This window comes from Hyaena hyaena, unplaced genomic scaffold (genome assembly GCF_003009895.1).
Source record: "Hyaena hyaena isolate Hyena2069 unplaced genomic scaffold, ASM300989v1 scaffold_291, whole genome shotgun sequence".
Lineage (NCBI taxonomy): Eukaryota > Metazoa > Chordata > Mammalia > Carnivora > Hyaenidae > Hyaena > Hyaena hyaena.
The window spans coordinates 1,577,271-1,597,721 of record NW_024080921.1 but is presented as its reverse complement, the minus strand read 5'-3'; the positions used below and the strand labels follow the sequence as shown (position 1 = coordinate 1,597,721).

At 35.8% G+C, this 20,451-nt stretch overlaps 1 protein-coding gene across 1 annotated transcript in view; it reads left to right on the top strand.

Annotated features, from left to right (window-relative positions):
- Nucleotides 1-20,451, top strand: part of SCFD1 (sec1 family domain containing 1) — a 100,093-nt gene that overhangs the window by 71,536 nt on the left and 8,106 nt on the right. Inside the window, exons 18-23 of the mRNA XM_039247148.1 lie at nt 1,362-1,424; nt 5,225-5,300; nt 12,755-12,808; nt 16,793-16,845; nt 18,773-18,806; nt 20,037-20,102. Coding sequence (XP_039103079.1) covers nt 1,362-1,424; nt 5,225-5,300; nt 12,755-12,808; nt 16,793-16,845; nt 18,773-18,806; nt 20,037-20,102 — 346 coding nt within the window. The remainder of the gene's footprint in view (nt 1-1,361; nt 1,425-5,224; nt 5,301-12,754; nt 12,809-16,792; nt 16,846-18,772; nt 18,807-20,036; nt 20,103-20,451) is intronic.

Below are 20,451 nucleotides of genomic sequence, written 5' to 3'. Positions count from 1 at the left end.
ATTTTTAAAAGTATGTATGTCATATATATGTATGTCCATACATATTAGACATTAGACATTAGAGGAATATACACAAAACTCCTGATAATGATCCTCAAAGTGGATCATTCTGTTTTCTCAGATCTCTATGGTGAACATATTCCCAGAAGGGAAATATTTTTAAAAACACATCGAAGTGCCATCTTTTTGACCAGACTTCAAAACTTTTATAGTTTAGTTAAAGAGAATTCTGGACATTTAGAAAGATTTGAAAATAAATGACTATAGGCAATTGGATATAAAAGTGTGTGTTCCTCTTAAAAGGAAAAATCATTGGGTAGCAGAATTAGAATGGTGTTAATAAAAAAAAAAAGTGATTTTGGGGCACCTGGGTGGCTGAGTTGGTTAAGCATCCAACTTTGGCTCAGGTCATGATCTTACAGTTTGTGGCTTCGAGCCTCATATCAGGCTCTGTGCTGACAGCTCAGAGCCTGGACCCTGCTTCGGATTCTGTGTCTCCCTCTCTTTGTCTGCCCCTTCCGTGCTTGTGCTCTGTCTCTCTTTCTCTTTCAAAAGTAAACATTAAAAAATCTAAAAAAAGACAAAAGTAGTTTTGAGCAATCTTAAAAGGAAATATACAATTTCTGTTGGAGAATAAGGCAGTCCATTTATCCCTCAAAGGACAGCATGAACAAAGGCATGTGCTTGGGAATGAGGGAATATGGAATGTGGAGACCAATAAAGAGACTAAATTTAATCAGTTCATGATTGTTCTTTTAAGGCAGCAAGTCTGTTTCATGCTACTGACCAGATATAATAAAAGGAAGAAGTCTTGATGTTTGGGAAGTGAATGCATTTGTGTTTTATTTTAAAGAATCTCAAGAGTATCTGGGTGACTCAGTCAGTTGAACTTCTGGCTTCTGCTCAGGTCACTATCTTGCAGTTCGTGGGTTTGAGCCCTGCGTTGAGCCCTGCATTGGGCTCTGCGTTGGTGGTCCAGAACCTGTTTGGGATTCATTCATTCTCTATCTCGCCCTCTCTCTCTTCCCCTTCTCCCTCTCTCCCCCTTCCTTCTCCCGCCTCTCCCCTGCTTGTGCTCTCTCTTTCTCTCAAAATACATAAACTTAAAAGAAAAGAATCTCAGTGTTTTAGTACTAATTGTACTGTACTTGGACAACATTTTACATGATTACATATCATATAGTCAACACTTATATCATTGTTTCAGTGCTAATTATACTGAAAGTTTGTATTATATAGTTGAAAGATGATTTCTCTTTTCAGAAATGTCTGCATAGTAAAAGTCATAGAGTTTTCAACACAGTGCTGCTGAATGTTGCTCTCATAATCAACTTTTCAATATAGCATTTTTTTTTTCATAGGGCTTTTGCCAAGATGGCCTCAGCTCCTGCCAGCTATGGTAACACTACTACTAAACCAATGGGGTAAGTATTTTTAATAATTCTGTTTGAGTAAGTCGGTACTCCAGACCATAATTAAACTCTAAAGCCCTAAAAACACACTGACACTTTAGGGTGCCTGGGTGGCTCATTTGGTTAAGCGCCCGACTCTTGGTTTCAGCTCAGGTCATGATCTCCTAGTTTGGGAGTTTGAGTCCTCCATCGGGCTCTATACTGAGAACATGGAGTGTGCTTGGGATTTCTCCCTCCTCCTTTTTCTGCCCCTCCCCAGCTTGCTCGCTCGCTCTCTCTCTCTCTCTCTCAAAAAACAAACATAAAACGTAATAATTAAAAACATAATGCTTTTTAAAATAAGTATTTTAAATAAATTAAGTGCAAATTAATATATTTTACATGGTATGAGCTATTGACTTCTTTTGCTTCCTTGTTAAAACATTACATCTTTCATTTTCAGAAGTTATATGAAGGTTAAAACTACTTTTATATCACTGTTGATAAGCAGTATAGATTGGGAGCTAGGCACTCAAGACTTGGCTTTGAGTTAGATGTAGACATACTATTAAATGACAGGGAAGGAGTCTCCAGATCTAGTTCTGACTCCTGACTCCAGAGAATCCTATAGTGTGTATGATTTTCAAAGTAACTAAACAAGGTAATTCTAACTACTCTTTTTTATACCATGCTGGTTTCAAATTCCTAAAGTTTTAGAATAAAAGTGTACAGCCTAGAGGAAAACAGTTTTATACTAGATTCACCTTGAGCTTCTGGTTTTAATGGAACAGTTTGCATAAAGCAAAGACATTTAGCCTAAGGCAAGTATTTTAAGTCCTTCGACAAAATGAATCCAACCAGCCTTCCTTCATACAGTGCTATGTAGCTTAGCACTCCCTCAGAGTTGCCTGGTACCAGGGAATTACCTCTGAACCCTTCATTCCAACAGAGATTACTTTCTCTTGTTTCTCTTAAAAACAGGATTTCCATCTTGTCCATCCATTCCTTTCACAGAGGAGTAAAGGCAAGATAGGGAAAAGGAAATTTATTTAGAAAATTACTCTGATATATTTAGTAGACTTTCAGTTTCGTGTGTTAAAATCTTAACTGAATATTAAAAGCCTAAAGATTTCTTGTGGATTTCACAGTTGATAATTTTAATAAAATGTGTTGTAAGAAAATCTTGATGATTTGAAGGATATCCCTAGCCTTCTGATATGATAATACGGGAATACCATTCTGTCCCACAAAGCATCCCTTGATCCCAGGTGAGAGATTAACTGAGCCACAAATGTATGCCCAATATGCAGGTCATTTAGTGGTGTTATTTTTGTTGCTAAATACTCAAACATTTCTTCATACTTGAGGTAAAATTCACCAGGTGTGTTGTGTTGCACATTTTTATTTGATAGAGTTTATGTATTGTGGAGAGATCGTAGAGACACAGGGCTGGGTCTAACTGCTGTGATGTAGAGAATACAGTAACTTTTTGACTTACTCATAATACTCACACTCATACATATTTTCAGCATGTTGGTGTGGTGAATTCTTAAAACAAGTTACCTTAATTTACTATCTTTAATTTTATTGTTTTAATATTAAGGCAATCAGGAAAGCAGGGAGTTCTCTTCAAATTATAATTTGCCTAAAACCCATAGGCATAGCTCAAAGATATTGGGGGTTCAGTTCCTGACCACTGCAGTAAAGCAAATATCACAATAAAGCAATTCAAAATTGATTTTTTGGTTTCCTATGCATGTAAGTTACATTTGTACTGCACTGTAGTCTATTAAGGGTATAATAACATTTTGTCTTTAAAAATGTACATATCTTAATTTAAACATAGTTTATTGCTCGGGTGCCTGGGTTCCTCGGTCGATTTAGCATCCAACTCTTGATTTTGGCTCAGGTCATGATGTCATGGTTTATAGGATCGAGCCCTGTGTGAGGCTCAGCGCTGATAGCACAGAGCCTGCTTGGGATACTCTCTCTTCTCTTTCTGCCCCTCACCCACCTCTACTCCTCCCCATGTGCAAGCACCTTCTCTCAAAATAAATAAAAATCTTAATGAGTTTTTTACATAGTTTATTGCTAAAAAATAACATGCCTTCTTCCTCACTAAACTTAATTATTTCTAACTTCTGATTTAAAGTGAGAGACATGGGCTCTTTTTTGTGGTGCCTCAGAGGTGGTAGATAGGCTGTTTTAGGATAAAGCTGAACATTTCTTTCCCAGCTACAGGCTGCCAGAAACTTGTTGAACTAGACAGCAGACACAGAGTTTATACCGTATATGAGAAGCATATGGCCACAGAAATTCCTGCTGATGCTCTGGATGAAGGAGAATTATAGTTGGAATCAGTGTGGGTAGTGACAAACAAGGATTCCCAGTGAGCAGGGTGTTTTGACCCATGGCTTTGTCTGCCTGCTGCTGAGTAAGAGTCATTTCTGCTACAGACCACGGAGGACTGGGGAAGGTAAGTACAAATCTGTTCAAGGTTGCATTGTGGGTGCCAGTCTCAGGGTTCTCAACTTGGTCATTATAAAAAAAGGGGGGGGTATATTCCTGGACTCATTGATATTACTGTGCCTCATCACCTGGGACTCAAAAGATCTAGCAGAATCCACAAAATTCTCAGTCTCTCTAAAGAAGATGATATCCACCAGCATGTTGTGAGAAAGCCCCTAAACAGAGACAGTAAGAAACCAGGAACCAAAGTGCTCAAGTTTCAACAGTCTTGGTGCTCTCCATGGCCTGCAACACAAATGTCAGTGTAGTGCCACGAAGAAACCGCATACTAAGAAAAAGAAGGAAGAGGCTACAGAATATGCTCAACTTTTGGCCAAGAGAGTAAAGGAGGCCTAAGAAAACCTCCAGGAACAGATTGTCAAGGGACAGAAGCTGTCCTCTGAGAACGTCTTTCTACCTCTTAGAGTCCAGTCAAAAAGGAGATTTTTTAAGAGTAACAAATAAGATTAGACATCAGAAAAATGAAGTGAGAGACATGTAACTCTTTCTTTTCACCTGAACACATACAGGCCATTATAGAGCTATTAATTGTCCTTATTTCAATATTGTTGTATCTCAGGGAGTAGGAGGCACCAGGAGAGGGTGACAGACTGGGAAACAGGCAGTTGATGGAGCATTCAAAACACACCACCATATTTATCAGTTAAGTTTGCTAGCTTACATGAGCAAGGATTGTGGAACCCCAAAATAATTACAGTAGTGACAGCAAAGATGACTGATTGCAGATCACCATAACCAATACAATAATAATGAAAATGTTTAAAATATTGTGAGAATTACCAAAATGTGACACACAGACATGAAGTGAACAAATCCTAATGGAAAAATGTTTAATTTGAGGGTCGCCTGGGTAGGTCAGTTGGTCCAACTTTTGATTTCATCTCAGGTCATAAGATGGAGCCCTGTGTTGTGCTCTGTGCTGTTAGCACAGAGCCTGCTTGGGATTCTCTCTCTCCATTTTTCTGCACCTGCCCCCCACTCATGCTTGCTTGCTCTCTCTCACGCTCGCTCTCTCTCTCTCTCAAAAAAATACACTTTAAAAAATAAACTAAGATATTTGAGGGCAGCTTTTATTTTTATATTTCATTAATAATTATTGATAGAATCTTTTATCACTGTTTTATTGTTAGATAAAATTACAGCCAGGATCTCTAGAAGCAAAAATTCTTGAGTCACATTTATTGAGAATAAAAGTGGTAGGTACAGTGAGCATCAGCATGTCATGTGTAATAGGCAAATAGTTTATCTGTAACAGATTGGAAAGATAATTTATACTTCTCGTGATCCTCTTCTTTTGTCCCTAGTCTCTTATCACGAGTCATGAATACTGGATCACAGTTTGTGATGGAAGGAGTGAAGAACCTGGTATTGAAACAGCAAGTGAGTATACTTGTTAGAAAACATTCTGGTAACTTTTGAACATAAATGTTGACAGGTTGATTGCTTACCTAGAATACCTTCTAGATATATTCAAGTTAAAAATATTTGGAATAAAGTAAAATCAAGGGGTCTTTTTCTGCCATACTTAAAAAATAAGATGGTTTTGGGGCGCCTGGGTGGCTCTGTCGGTTAAACGTCCTGCTTTGGCTCAGGTCATGATCTCACGGTTCGTGGGTTCGAGCCCCGCATCCAGCTCTCTGCTAACAGCCAGCTCAGAGCCTTGAGCCTCTTTCGGATTCTGGGTCTTCCTTTTTCTCTATCCCTCCCCTGCTCACACTGTCTCTCTCTCAGAAATAAATTAAAAAAAAAAAAATTAAAAAATATGGTTTTTCACATGTGTAGTTCAGGGCTCTGTTATTTTAGGCTTTGTTGTTGTTCATTTGGACTTTATTGACACTTTCATTTCCCTTTAACTACTGTCAGGTTTATAAAAGTACATTAACTGAAAAAATGAACTTACCTTATTTAGAATAATAAACTTCTACCTAATATAATTGTCAATTTTAACATATATTAAGAGAGTAAGCAAATGAACTTAAAGGTCTGTGTAAATTACCATAAATTTTTTTTTTAATGTTTTATTTATTTCTAGGAGAGAGAGAGAGAGACAGCATGAGCAGGGGAGGGTCAGAGAGAGAGGGAGTCACAGACTGAAACAGGCTCCAGGCTCTGAGCTGGCAGTCAGCACAGAGCCCGACGCGGGGCTCGAACCCACGAACCGCAAGATCATGACCTAAGCGAAAGTCGGACGTTTAACCGACTAAGCCACCCAGGCACCCCTGCCATAAAATATTTTAAATAGAATGTATGTTTTGGGGTAATGAAACTAGCTTCATTTTATACTTCATTTTGGAATAACAGCCTTAGTTTTATACAGAAGACACTTTTTAGTGATTTTTGTTTTTCTTTTTTTCTGTTATTCTAATATATAAGTTTTCTGCTTCAGAGAGTCATCATTAATTTCATTTGTTTTCAATTAGGATTTGTTTCTTTACTTGACAGTATGGAAATTTTCAAATAAACATTAATATAGGAATCTTCCCTGAACCCTTCACCAAGCTTCAGTACTCAACACCTGTCATTCTTGTTTCATTATTCCTATTACACTTTTTTATTTTACTTATTTTTCCTGAGATAGTTGAAGGAAAGTCTAAGACATTTTGTACATAAATATTTCAGTTTATAATGTGAAAGATTTTAAAGGCCAGATTTTTAAGAGAGTTAGTTATTGGTTATTCAAACGTGAATAGTCTTTACTTGTTTTCAGAAAAAAGTTGATCTTTTCTTTCTCTGACCTTTCTTCATACTTTTTCTTACAATATTTACATGGACTATTTTATATTGATGTTATATTTTACTCTGTCCGCCCTCCAGTTTTATTGAGATATAATTGACATAGAATGTTTTACTTCTTGATAAGGGTCTTGATAAGATACTTGAGAGCAAGGAATTTTATTTTACCCATCTTAGAATTTTCCATAGCACTTTGCACACAGTAAGTATTCAGTTCTTTGAGTAGCATTTTATTATAAAAAACATGTAGTATAAATAAAGAACAGTGAAAAAATTCTAATTTGCTTTAATTAAAAGACTCTTGACTTTCCAAACTTTACTTAAGATACGTTCCAAATTGCATTATTTCCGAATTACTTGGGAATGCTTTTTAGCGTCATTATCTCTCTTAGGAATTCTTTTCATTCCCTCCCAGTCTACCTGTCTTCCGGTAAAGAGCCACTAGTAAGTACTTAATCCACTCTTTTAGTAGTTTACAGTACTTCCCTGAGTCAGTTTCTTTCTTCTGCAGAAGGTGAGAAGGTACAAAGTAGGAAGTTGGGCACATTAGAGATTAATGTATTGTACTTTACAGTTTAACCTAGCACTTGTTAAAGAGAAAATTACTCAGGACAGTTATGAAAGAACAGTAAGAAAGATATCCCCACCTGGATAACATCGTCCTAATGTTCTAAAACTTCGCAGTACTGCAGTGGGAGATCTGGGTCAGTTTGGGAACTAAGAGGAAAGAGCCAGAGAAGAGTCTGCTAGAGATAAACTCTCACTCTCATACTTGTAAAGTTTTGAGTACTTTATGACTCTTAAAATCTCTATTATTTTGCATTTTAAAAATCTGAATAAATGTTTTAAATTATAAATAAAGAGAATAGGATGTCTCATGTTCAGTTTTATGTGTTGCTTATTAGAGTTTTTTATACTTTGTTTCTTGGGCAACATAAGTTTTCTGCATCACAAGTATCAGCTATCACATAAAACCATTTGAATGATATTCACAGATTTGGAATTTATTTGTGTGAGGATAATTGTACAAGAGGTGATGAATAATATAGCACAAAGTTGCATAATTTAGAAGTATTCTATTTCATTTTGGATTGTTTGCTAAAATAATCCCTCTTTTAAAAAGTGAATTAACAAGGGGTGCCTGGGTGGCTCAGTCCATTAAGCATCCGACTTCGGCTCAGGTCATGATCTCACGGTTCGTGGGTTCGAGCCCTGTGTTGGGCTCTGTGCTGACAGCTAGCTCAGAGCCTGAAGCCTGTTTCAGAGTCTGTGACTCCCTCTCTCTGACCCTCCCCTGCTCATGCTGTCTCTCTCTCTCTCTCTCTCCTAGAAATAAATAAAAACATTAAAAAAAAAAATCATAACCTTAAGGGTCATACACTGGAATTAGATGATACATCTTTTAATTTATTTTTAAACTACTGGTTTCTACTGCTTGCAATTTGTTAATTCACTTTTTTTAATTCCAGTGTATGACCCTTAAGGTTATGATTTTTTTTTTAATGTTTTATTTATTTCTGAGAGAGAGAGACAGACAGACAGACAGCGTGAGTAGGGGAGGGTCAGAGAGAGAAGGAGATACAGAATCTGAAATAGGCTCCAGGCTCTGAGCTGGCAGTCAGCACAGAGCCCTACGCGGGGCTCGAACCCACGAACCGCGAGATCATGACCTAAGCAAAAGTCGGACGCTTAACCGACTAAGCCACCCAGGCACCCCCTTAAGGTTATGATTTGAATGAGAAAACTAAATAAATGTTTGAAATAGGGAAATTTTAACATTGACTGGATATTACTGTATTAAGAAATTATTATTCTAGTTGTGCTAGTAGTGTTATAGTTTTTTTATGAGTTCTTATATTTTGGAAATATGTACTGAAATATTGATGACTGAAATGATTTTATATTGGGGTCTTATTTAAAACAACCTAGGAAAGTGGGGACTAGGTGAGAGTAGACAAGATTTTCCATGAGTTGATAATTGTCGAAGCTGAGTGATAGAGGACTGGATGTTTGTTACTGGGTCCATATAATCTTATTTTCTTGATTTTATTGTCATTACTATGCTGTGATTTTGGAAAAAATACCCCTTTATATTTTATTTCCTCATCTGTAAGACATTGATGTCGATATTGTATTCATCCATAGATCCCTTTTTGGTATATAATTTTAAACTTTTGGAAGTAGATGATCCGTCTTATTACTTCTCTCTTTTCCTATCTTTACTTCACTGACAACTTTCCATCCCTTTTATCATTGATAATTCCTCATTTCCAGTGTGTTTCTGGTATCCACACATTTCATCTGATTCATCACTTGGCTAATATAGTTCCCAAGATAAGGATTTTGGGGCACCTGGTGGCTCAGTCAGTTTAGTTGTATGACTCTTGATCTCAGCTTAGGTCTTCATCCCACGGTCATGAGTTCAAGCCCCGGGCTAGGCTCTGTGTTGGGCATGAAGCCTACTTTAAAAAAAATAAAATAAGCATTCTCTTCAAGGAAGTCCACAAATTGGTTTTTATTCCCCGGGGGTTTTGATAATCAAGACAGCAGCAGCTCTTGTTGCAACCTCAGTGCTGACTTCAGCATCAGAATATCATCCTAAGGCCAAGGCTGCCGGGGGAGAATTAGAAATAGTTACCATAGACCAGTTGGCAATAGAAGGCAACAAGTGGCTAATCTAGGAGAACTACAGGAAAAAAAATTTTTTTTAACGGTTTTCGGTATAAAGCTGTATTTCTTCACTTAGATTGTTTTCTAATTCCTGTGCCTATTTTATTTCAGTTTGTTTTTAAGCAGTTACATCATCAGAGATAAGATTAACATTGTTTTTGTTCAGACTTTTCCAGTGACTAAAATCATAATACATGACTGTGGTCGTAAAACCAATAAGGGTTTTTAGAAACCACTTTTTAAATTTTTTTCTCCAAATAAAATTTCTAGTTTATGTATCTAAATTTGAGGATTTTAGAAATAGTGATCCTTAATTTAGGATATCCATGTGTGTGAGACTTTTATCTCTCAAATCTATAGTGAGGCTCTCTGCTAATAAAGATTTGGTTGCTAACCTACACAATAATATTTTACATTTCATTTCTAAAACGGTTTCCAAAAACATTGAAAAATATGCTTGGGAATTTTTTTTAACTGTTTGTTTTTGAGAGAAAGAGAGTGTGAGCAGGGGAGGAGCAGAGAGAGAGGGAGACGCAGAATCCGAAGCAGGCTTCCAGGCTCTCAGCTGTCAGCACAGAGCCCGACGAGGGGCTACCAACTCCAAACCGCGAGACCACGACCTGAGCTGAAGTCAGACACTTAACAGACTGAGCCACCCAGGCCCCCCTGTGCTTGGGAGTTTTTTAAACAGTTAATGAGTTTCTTACTTATTTATATTTCATTTATATCTTTTATTGAACTACAGAATTTTTTTGTGTTTCTAAAGATGAATAAGAAGGTAACATTTGTTGAACATAGAAAATTGTATGGTTTCTTTCTGATGTTTTCTCTTTGCCAGTAAGCTGCCACAGGTCAGTATTTTTCAATCAGTAAAAGTTTATTGGTCTTGTATGTAAATTAATATTGATTTTTTTTAATGATTAACTCAATTCAAGCCTTCATGTAGGCAAAGAACAGAACCTGGGTAGAGCATTATTTGGTGACAAAGATCTTAGTAGTTGTACTGATTATTATGTCTTTCCTTTATCATTCTCTACACTTTAAGTTTTCCTTAATCATTGACAATATGTGAATATTCTCTGGTGCAGCAGTGGTAAATGATTCTTTGGGTGTTACATAGTTGGAAAGATCAGACAAAAACAAAGAACTGTCCCTGAGCTCATGAACTTTTAAAGTATTCTGCTAGGAAGAAATTTTTCTTACGTTATTTAATGACCCGTTGACTGGCAGGCTTGTCTTTAGGTATTGCAGAACTATAAAATAGAAAGCAAAATTTAGTTATACCTTTTAGAAAAATCTCATTTTTATACTGAGGATTTATCAGAGGATATTGATATAAATACTCAAATTTCCAATTATTTTCACAAATATAACAGTACTATGACTCTTAAGGTTTTAGTCATTTTATAACATCTTTCCTGAATTTTTCTCCGTTTTACAGACCTAGTAGTGCAGTTCAGGGAGCTCAGTGGAGAATTGTATGTAAGTTAAGAAATTGGCATGAAATTAATTTAGTAAAATTTTATAATTTTAATGTGTTCTTGCTCCAGATGTTTTTAAAAAATTATTCCCTCCTGTTATTTTGCAAAGTACTTCATCATCTTTTGTTATTGTTACTCAGAAAAAATATATAACTGAAGCTTTTTCTTTTGGAGAAAGCATTTTTATAGATTTAAATCGGCTCCCAGTCATTCTTCAGAGAAAGTCATGGTTTAGACTTATTCCTGCATGAATAAAGTCAATTGTATTTGAAACAAAAAAAGGTAAAATTTTGAGCTACCTTATTTTTTTTTTAATTCTAAACTATAGAATTCGGGAAGTACATTTTGTTAGATTGAACCTTTGGTGCTTTTGTTTATATTAAAAAGTTCCTGGCCAACACAAATAGGAAATAATGAAATAGCTTTAATTTTACTTGGTAAGATCGTCTTAAAAGGTTTTTTACTTGCTAATCTAGAGAAAGAAGAAAGAAATGCATATTTTCTGTCTGGGAAAAGCAGCATTTTCCATAATGATAATCCATTTTAGTAACAAAATGTTTCATGACCTAAAGAAAGCAAAACACTTAGAAAATAGTAATGTGTTTATTATCTTCATTTACTTAAGTAATCAGATTTAATATTGCCTTTGTTGTATGAAGTCTCTAAGATTCAAAATATTCTTTACAGAGCATCCTGTACAATTCACAAAGGAATTTATCACATCAAAGTAGGCAGAATATCATCCTAGTAGGAATGCATTTTGAACAGGCATAAGTGTCACTTAATAAATTTTCTGTATTCCATGTGTTGTTATGTTCAAAATAATGATAAAAATCATCAGGTTAAAATGTAACAATACTATTTCTTATCCCAAGGCATGTGGGCATGTCAAGAGGCAGTCTTCTGCCAGTACCAGTGTTAAACATTACATGTTCAAAGTGGAATTTACTCGGGGCGCCTGGGTGGCTTAGTCGGTTAAGCGTCCGACTTTTGCTTAGGTCATGATCTCGTGGTTCGTGGGTTCGAGCCCCGCGTCGGGCTCTGTGCTGACTGCCAGCTCAGAGCCTGGAGCCTGTTTCAGTCTGTGACTCCCTCTCTCTCTGACCCTCCCCTGCTCACGCTGTCTCTCTCTCTTAGAAATAAATAAAACATTTAAAAAAAAAAAAAGTGGAATTTACTCTATAAGAAGACAGTGCAGTATGTCATTGGAAATTTGAAATTTTTCCCAAGCAAAACATGGTCAATAAAATTTGTGTGTATCCATTTCCCCATTTTTTGAAGAGCACAAGTATCTTTTTGGCTTAGAATATACATTAGAAATGAGAGACTCTTGAAATTCTTTTATCTCATACATTTTCAAACTTTAAGTTACTTTTTTTTTTTTTGATGTTATTTTGAGAAAAAGCATGAGTGGGGAAGGGGCAGAAAGAGAGGGAGACAGAGGATCCAAAGTGGGCTCTGCTGACAACACGGACTGACGTGGGGCTCAAACTCAGGGACCATGAGATCTTGACTGGAGCCAAAGTCAGCCACTCAACTGATTGAGCCACCCAGGCAACCTAAGTTACTCTGTTTAAAGAAACTCTTACTATCTGCAGAAAAGAAAGGGGGGGAAATGTGATTCTTATTTGATCAAAAGTTTGCAATTACTAGCAAAAAGCAAACACCCAACAAAGTGAAAAGCCCAAATGTGTTTGTCTAAAACCTGGTTACACTTTCACATTAAAAGGACCTTTTGATTTAGAATTAATGTATTTTTTTTTTTCTGGAAACTTGAGTAGTACCAAGGATATTTACATCTATGACACCATTCACAGAATACTTAATTTTAGAATGTGTTAAATCAAAAAGTGAGCATACTTAAATGTGGACTGATTCGGTTGTTTTGTTAATAGAGAACAACTTTGGTTATTCTTCAGATATTTAACAAAATACTTATTTTTTCTACAGAATCTACCTGTTACTCGTATTTTAGACAATCTCATGGAGATGAAGACAAATCCTGTGAGTAGCATGTAACATTGTGCTTGTAAATTCGTCAGTTTATCAAAGATAATAAAATCTGTGTTCATTGTGGGCTTAATCACAGCAGACTCTATGAGGGAAAGAAAGAGTCGATGCTCTTCTCAAAGACCCTTTTTGTTTTTAGTCATTATCACAGATAATGAGAATTGGTTTTCTCTGCTGCTGTAACTGTTCTGGCCAGCTCTCATCCAAATTAAATGTAGATTATATTCTTCTTATATAATGAAATTTAGATAAAATATATCCTAAGGAGCAAGTTTCTGTAATTGACAAAGAACTAGTGGGCATCAATTGATGTAGTATAAAGAGTACCAGAGCAGTTTAACTTTATGAAAATTGGGAGAGAAGTGAAATTTTTAAGTGCATGTGTTCAGATAGTACCAAATTGTTTTGGGGTGAAAAGTAAATTGAGAGAGAGAAATTGTTGTATGAATAGACAAATGGGTAAATACTGTTAGCATTTACTGCGTTTCTAAGCTAAGGGAATGTGAAAATCATAACAGTCTGTTTCATAAAACAGCCCATCCTGTTTCTGTGGCAGCTGGAATGCAGTTATCACAAGAGTCTAGAATCAAGAAAGGCAGCATCCAATCCCTAGTTTGGATTGATCTGGGCCTCTGTACACTTGGCAGCAAGGCTTAGGACCTCATGCTAAGAAAGGTAGAACCTTCAGACCAATGTGTCACTTTTTGCAATTGTTAAAACATGGTTATAATAATAGTAAAGGGAATTAACAAAAACATATTTAAAAATCTGCCTATGTGGAAACAAAGAGTGTAATAAAAAAAATCCCCAAAAGGGGTAACTATAATTATGAAAGTAATGAGACAATAATTGTCTGTAATGATAAGATATCAAGGATTGGATTCTTCTGTCTAGGAAATGATAGAGAGAAAATGGTATACAGTGTAGTAGCAGTAGACTTTGTTAAAACAGTCTAGAATATATGAAGAAATAGCTCTTCTTGAAAAGCTTGAAAGCCTAAGAGAATTATATAGTTATAACTAGTTATCTTAGAGAACAGTAATTCATAATAAGCTGTAAATGTGTGGGAGGTATTATCCCAAACACTAATAAAGATTAAAAATATGAATAAATGCAGAATTTTAGGCAGATGCCAAATCCACAAGGGGTTAATAAAGAAGTTAAGTTTAAGATTTTTTGTTACATGACCCTAATCTTGAAGTTGGGATGATGAATAATAATGATAATAAAGATAATAGCTAACTTTATTGCATGCTTTTTATGTGCCAGGAACCACTCAAAACATTTTTCACATCTCATTGAATTCTTATTAGAATCTTCTAAGAAAAATACTGTTATTTTCATTTTATAGTTGAAACTGGCATAGTAAAATTAATTAATTTGCCCAAGAACACAAAGTTAATAAATGGCAGAGCTAAGCAGGCCACATTTTCCACCACTATGATGTATTGATTAGGGCAAAGAACCATGCCTTTCATGGAATCACAGAGCTTTAGAGTTTAAGGAGACATTAGAAGTAATTTGAACAATTAGTAATTTGAACACTGAAAGGAGAGGAAACCTTTAGAGATGTTAAGTGACTTATCCCAAGTCACACTATTTTTAATAGCAGAATTGGAACCAAAAGCCCACTCTTCCTGTATTTCTACCTACTACTCATTATAATATACACATGCCTTCCATAATATTTCTGTCCATAGATACATGGATGGCTAAATTTGGGGTCTTATTCTTACGTTTCTCCAGGTTGTGTAAGTTCCTTTATTAGTTCTTTTAACTTAAACTGTATAACTGAAGGCACATTACTACAGACACATATTTTTAATTAAAAAAGTCAATTTTTTCTGCTTTGAACACATTTTTTCATCCATCTGCTTGATGAGGCTGCTGCCTGTACATTCTCTTATCCTTTTCCTGTTCTCAGACAACTTGATTTGGAGGCATTGAAGATAGAGTAGCAAAATACTGAAGAGATTAGCAAAGTATACTTTGTTAGACTTGACTAGGAATCTTGAATGTATCTTGTCTCAAAGGCTTGAAAATACTATAACTAATTCTAGAGGAATTCTTTTTCTTCAAGTTAGTTAATACAGTGTAGTAGTGGTTTCAGGAATAGAATTTGGTGATTCATCACTTACATATTAACACCCAGTGCTCATCACAAGTGTCCTCCTTAATGCCCATCACCCTTTCAGTCCATTCCCTGTCCACCTCCCCTCCATCAGCCCTCAGTTCTCTTTAGTTAAGAGTCTATTATGGTTTGCCTCCCTCTCTGGTTTTATATTATTTTTCCTTCCAGATGTTCCTCTGTTTTGTTTCTTACATTCCACATATAAGTAGAATCATAAGATAAGATACATTCTTATCACTTATTAAGTGTCCTCCTTTGTTTTGACTGAATAAATTGAAAGAAATGGATTAGGATCAGACAGGTTTCATCTTGTAAATCTGGCTGGCAGTGGTTTCCTGGAGGTAAGTGTTTAAGGATTCTGATGCAACTTTTGAGTTCAGTGCAAGTTCTGTAATTGGTTAAGCACTGTCCACCACTTAGTACAGAGGACTAGGTGCTACATACATAGCTTGTCATTGATCAGGTTGGGGTAGGGCCATCCACACTCTAGAAAAGAACAAATTCCTCTGGCTGACTGTGCTACAGAGGGAGAGGCAGAGATTAGGAATTGATTACAGTGGCACCTGGGTGGCTCAGTCAGTTGAGTATCCGACCCTTGCTTTTCCGACCCAGCTCAGATCATGATCCTGGGGTTGTGGGATCAAGCCCCTAACACTAGGCTCCGCATTGAGTGTGCAGCCTACTTAATTTTCTCTCTCTCCCTCTGCTCCTCTCCCGGGATAGTGTGCATGTATGGTCTCTCTCACTCTCTCCCTCTAAAATAAAATTTTAAAAAAGGAAGTAATTGAGTCACAAGCAGTAAAGCATTATTTCCCACCTCCTTTAATATCAAGAAGCTAGTTTCCCCACAGCCCCTTATCCACAACTTCTGAAATCTACAAAGTTCTGAAAACTAGAAAGATTTTGTGTAACTCATTTGGTGGCAAAACCTAATTTTAATTCAAGTTGAAGCTTGAATTTTTCCTACTTTATGTTAATATTCATATATTTAGCTGCAGAATATATTAATGAGTTAGATGATGGAGTGGTACCCACTGGGAATGTTACATTATATACAGTTTATGCATTATATTATCTATCTAAAACTTTAAATTCAAAAATCCAGAATACATCTGACTTTAAATGTTTCAAGTAAGATTATGAACCTGTTTTGGTTAGTCTGTATACTCAGTACAATCAGGGCTATATAATAAAATTCAAAACAAGACAAAATAATTATTTGGTATATAAAACTGGTAAATTTTCAAGAAATAGTATAGTACTGTAGTACAGTATAGTGGTTAAAAGCTTGGGAATTAAAGCTAGACTACCTGGGTTCAAATCCTAGAGTTCCCGTACTTAATAGTCATGTGATCTTAGGAACGTTTTATAATTCTCTGTACCTCGTGTTGCCCATCTGAAAAAATAGAGGTAACAGTAACTACCTCACAGATGTTTTGGGATTTAAGGGAGTGATTTCATCTAAAGCATTTAGAATAATGTTGGGGCACTGGATGGCTTAGTTGGTTAAGCGTCTGACTTTGGCTCAGGTCATAATCTCATGACTCGCAGATTGAAGTCCCGCATTGGGTTCTGTGCTGACAGCTCGGAGCCTGGAGCCTGCTTTGGATTCTGTGTCTCCCTCTCTTTAGCTCTCCCTCACTCACATTCTGTCTGTCTGTTTCTCGCAAAAATAAGTAAACATTTAAAAAAAAAACATTTAGAATAATGTTTCACGTGTAGTAAGCGTTCAGTTGGTGGTGGTGACAGATTTATTTAATTAATCTACCATATTAAGTGCTTAATTAAATAAAATACTCAAAGCCAAACTATAAAGAGAAATGAAATTCTGTTTGTCTTTTTAATAGGAGACTGATGACTATAGATATTTTGATCCCAAAATGCTACGGGGCAATGACAGGTAAGCAGCTCTTGTGTAATTTGTTTATAGGTTTCCCACCCCACCATGAATGGAAAAATTGATTTTTTTGTAATAAATCAGTAATTGCTTATTAAATATTAAAACTATATAGAAAACTGGTAAGTAGCAGTATGATAATCTCATTACCTAGAGATAACCGCTGCTAATCGTACTTAACATTTTGGCATTTTGGTTCTTTTCCTTTCAAATATATACACTCACACACCAAAAAAAAATTACATATTAGTTGTTTTGGTTTTTCTTAATGACGAGATGGCAATATTACAAAGTGTGTGGAGGAGGGGAATTTGAATAATGGGTTTTCAAATGAATATTCTTTTTTTTTTTTTTTTTAAATTTGTTTCTGAGAGAGAGAGACAGCATGAGCAGAGGATGGTCAGAGAGAGAGGGAGATCCAGAATCTGAAACAGGCTCCAGGTCTGAGCTGTCAGCACAGAGTCCAGTGTGGGGCTCGAACCCATGAACTGTGAGATCGTGGCCTGAGCCGAAGTCGGACACTTAACCAACGGGGCCACCCTGGCACCCCTTAAATGAGTATTCTTATTGAACCAAAGCAAAGCTGGGAACTTTATGTTGAATACCAGTTGTTGATTTGTTTTGTTCTGTTTTTAACTGGTCCATAAAATCCAAGCCCCTGTGGATTGTTGCAAATACTTCATGGCAATGAAACACTCCACAAATAATTTCTCTTATTTTATAACAAACATGGCATGAAAAGACCTTGTTTACTTCATTATTGATATTTTTCAAGGTATAATTCATGGTAGTTTGAAAAATAGCCTACAAGACATAGAGAAAGAATAGGCAGAATTAGGAGAAAAAAAACCTTCTTAAAATGATCTTCTTTAGCACCAAAATGTGGGTGAAACTGGTTTCTTGCCTGCATCTTATGTTTGGGTTCTTTAGAACTTTGTTTCTGCTTTATTCCAAGCTTTTACATCTTTGTAGATAGAATAAATAATCTAGTCACTAGACAGATGTTGATTAGATTGTTTTGGTAACTTAAAAGATCCTTTTCTTAGCTTACAAGAAATATTACCACAGTTGCAAAACTTTGAACACATTTTTTCATCCATCTGCTTGATGAGGCAGCTGCCTGTACATTCTCTTATCCTTTTCCTGTTCTCAGACAACTTGATTTGGAGGCATTGAAGATAGAGTAGTAAAATACTGAAGAGATTAGCAAAGTATACTTTGTTAGACTTGACTAGGAATCTTGAATGTATCTTGTCTCAAAGGCTTGAAAATACTATAACTAATTCTAGAGGAATTCTTTTTCTTCAAGTTAGTTAATACAGTGTAGTAGTGGTTTCAGGAATAGAATTTGGTGATTCATCACTTACATATTAACACCCAGTGCTCATCACAAGTGTCCTCCTTAATGCCCATCACCCGTTCAGTCCATTCCCTGTCCACCTCCCCTCCATCAGCTCTCAGTTCTCTATAGTTAAGAGTCTATTATGGTTTGCCTCCCTCTCTGGTTTTATATTATTTTTCCTTCCAGATGTTCCTCTGTTTTGTTTCTTACATTCCACATATAAGTAGAATCATAAGATAAGATACATTCTTATCACTTATTAAGTGTCCTCCTTTGTTTTGACTGAATAAATTGAAAGAAATGGATTAGGATCAGACAGGTTTCATCTTGTAAATCTGGCTGGCAGTGGTTTCCTGGAGGTAAGTGTTTAAGGATTCTGATGCAACTTTTGAGTTCAGTGCAAGTTCTGTAATTGGTTAAGCACTGTCCACCACTTAGTACAGAGGACTAGGTGCTACATACATAGCAGTATGAAGTAAATACATTTTTGTACTTAGTGTGTGTATATATGCATGTATTTCCCATATGTCTTTTATCCATAATGAAAGCCTTGGGTGAAATTTTCAGTATCGTTTTTCTTTGTTACAGCTCTGTCCCAAGGAACAAAAATCCATTCCAAGAGGTAAGTTCTATATAAAACTTATCTGCCTCTAGAAAGGAAGGAAGATGACCAGTTTTGAAGAATTATCTCCATCTTAAACATGGCTTTATTACAGTTACTTTCTGGTAATCTTGTTAATTCCAATTCTTTGTACCCAAGAATCTTTTTAAAAAATTGTTAGTAACCATATTTTCATGATTTATAAAACTGCTTAAGAGTTTAAGCTTAATAATAATTGACACAGTGGATGGACACTTGGACCGTTTCCATAGTTTGGCTATTGTAGGCAATGCTGCTGTAAACATTGGGGTGTATGTATTATCCCTTTGAATTCGTGTTTTTGTATTCTTTGGGTAAACTCCTAGAGGTATAATTGCTCAGGGATCATAGGGTAGTTTCTGTTTTTAACTTTTTGAGGAACCTCCACACTTTTCCAGAGTAGCTGCACCGGTTTGCATTCCCACCAACAGTGTAGGAGGGTTCCCTTTTCTCCACATCCTCACTTCAGTACCTGTTGTTTGTGTTGTTGATTTTAGCCATTCTGACAGGTGTAAAGTGATATCTCATTGTAGTTTCGATTTGTATTTCCCTGATGATGCGTGATGTGGAGCATCTTTTGATGTGAGTGTCCAGTGTCTATTGACTGATGAATGGATAGGTGATGGGGATTCAGAAGAGCACTTGCTATGATGACCACTGGGTGATGTAAGGAAGTGTTGAATTACTATATTGTACACCTGAAACTAATATTACACTGTATGTTAACTGGAATTTAAATAGAAACTTAAAAAGCTGATACAAAATTAGGTAATTCACAGAAAAAGAAGTCTAAGACTGTGGCAAAAGTTGTGAAGATACTGTGACTGTCTTTTCATTTGAAATACAACAATCTTCTCAATAAAAATACAGTAAAGAACATATATTGGAGATTATATAAATGATAATTTTGTTTTTCCTACCTGCAGTAAATAATGTCAAATTCTAAAAAGCCCTTTAGAGAAAGCCCTTTAGATTTATTTGCTATTGCTTCATGAAGATGAGGTTTATTTTTTTCTATACACTTTTTGGAGACACATTTTTTTAAAATTGATAGTAGCATCGGTGCTTAGGATGTGACCTCTTGCCAGCTTGTATTTTTTTTTTTTTTTACTTAAGTTGTGGATATGCTCCAAATTAAAAACCATGTTGCTTCTAAGTTAAAATACTATTTCTTTCAACTTACCTATATCTTTTTTCTGTTTGCATTTTTAGGCAATTGTTTTTGTGGTGGGAGGAGGCAACTACATTGAATATCAAAATCTTGTTGACTATATAAAGGTACATGTTGGCCTTTTAATTCCTTAAGCATTTGATGTTTCACAGTTCTGTGTCTAGAATACTGGCCTTCTCTGGCCGCTCTTTTGATGCTCAGTCCTTTTTCTAGAGGTAGGTTAAAAGTTCTCATATAGGGAAAAATGCCCATATGGTCATTGCTTTCCTATTCCTATCACATTTCTGGCCTGAAATTTTACTTGATCTGGAAAATAATGTATCTTATTGATGTAATGTATTTGGCAGCTATCTGTCTTAGTTTGATTTTAAATGTTTAGAGAGCTCAAATAAGCTCCTCTTCCAAAAAGTCTACCTTGGTGAAATGATTTAGCAAATCCATTTACCTGAATAATCA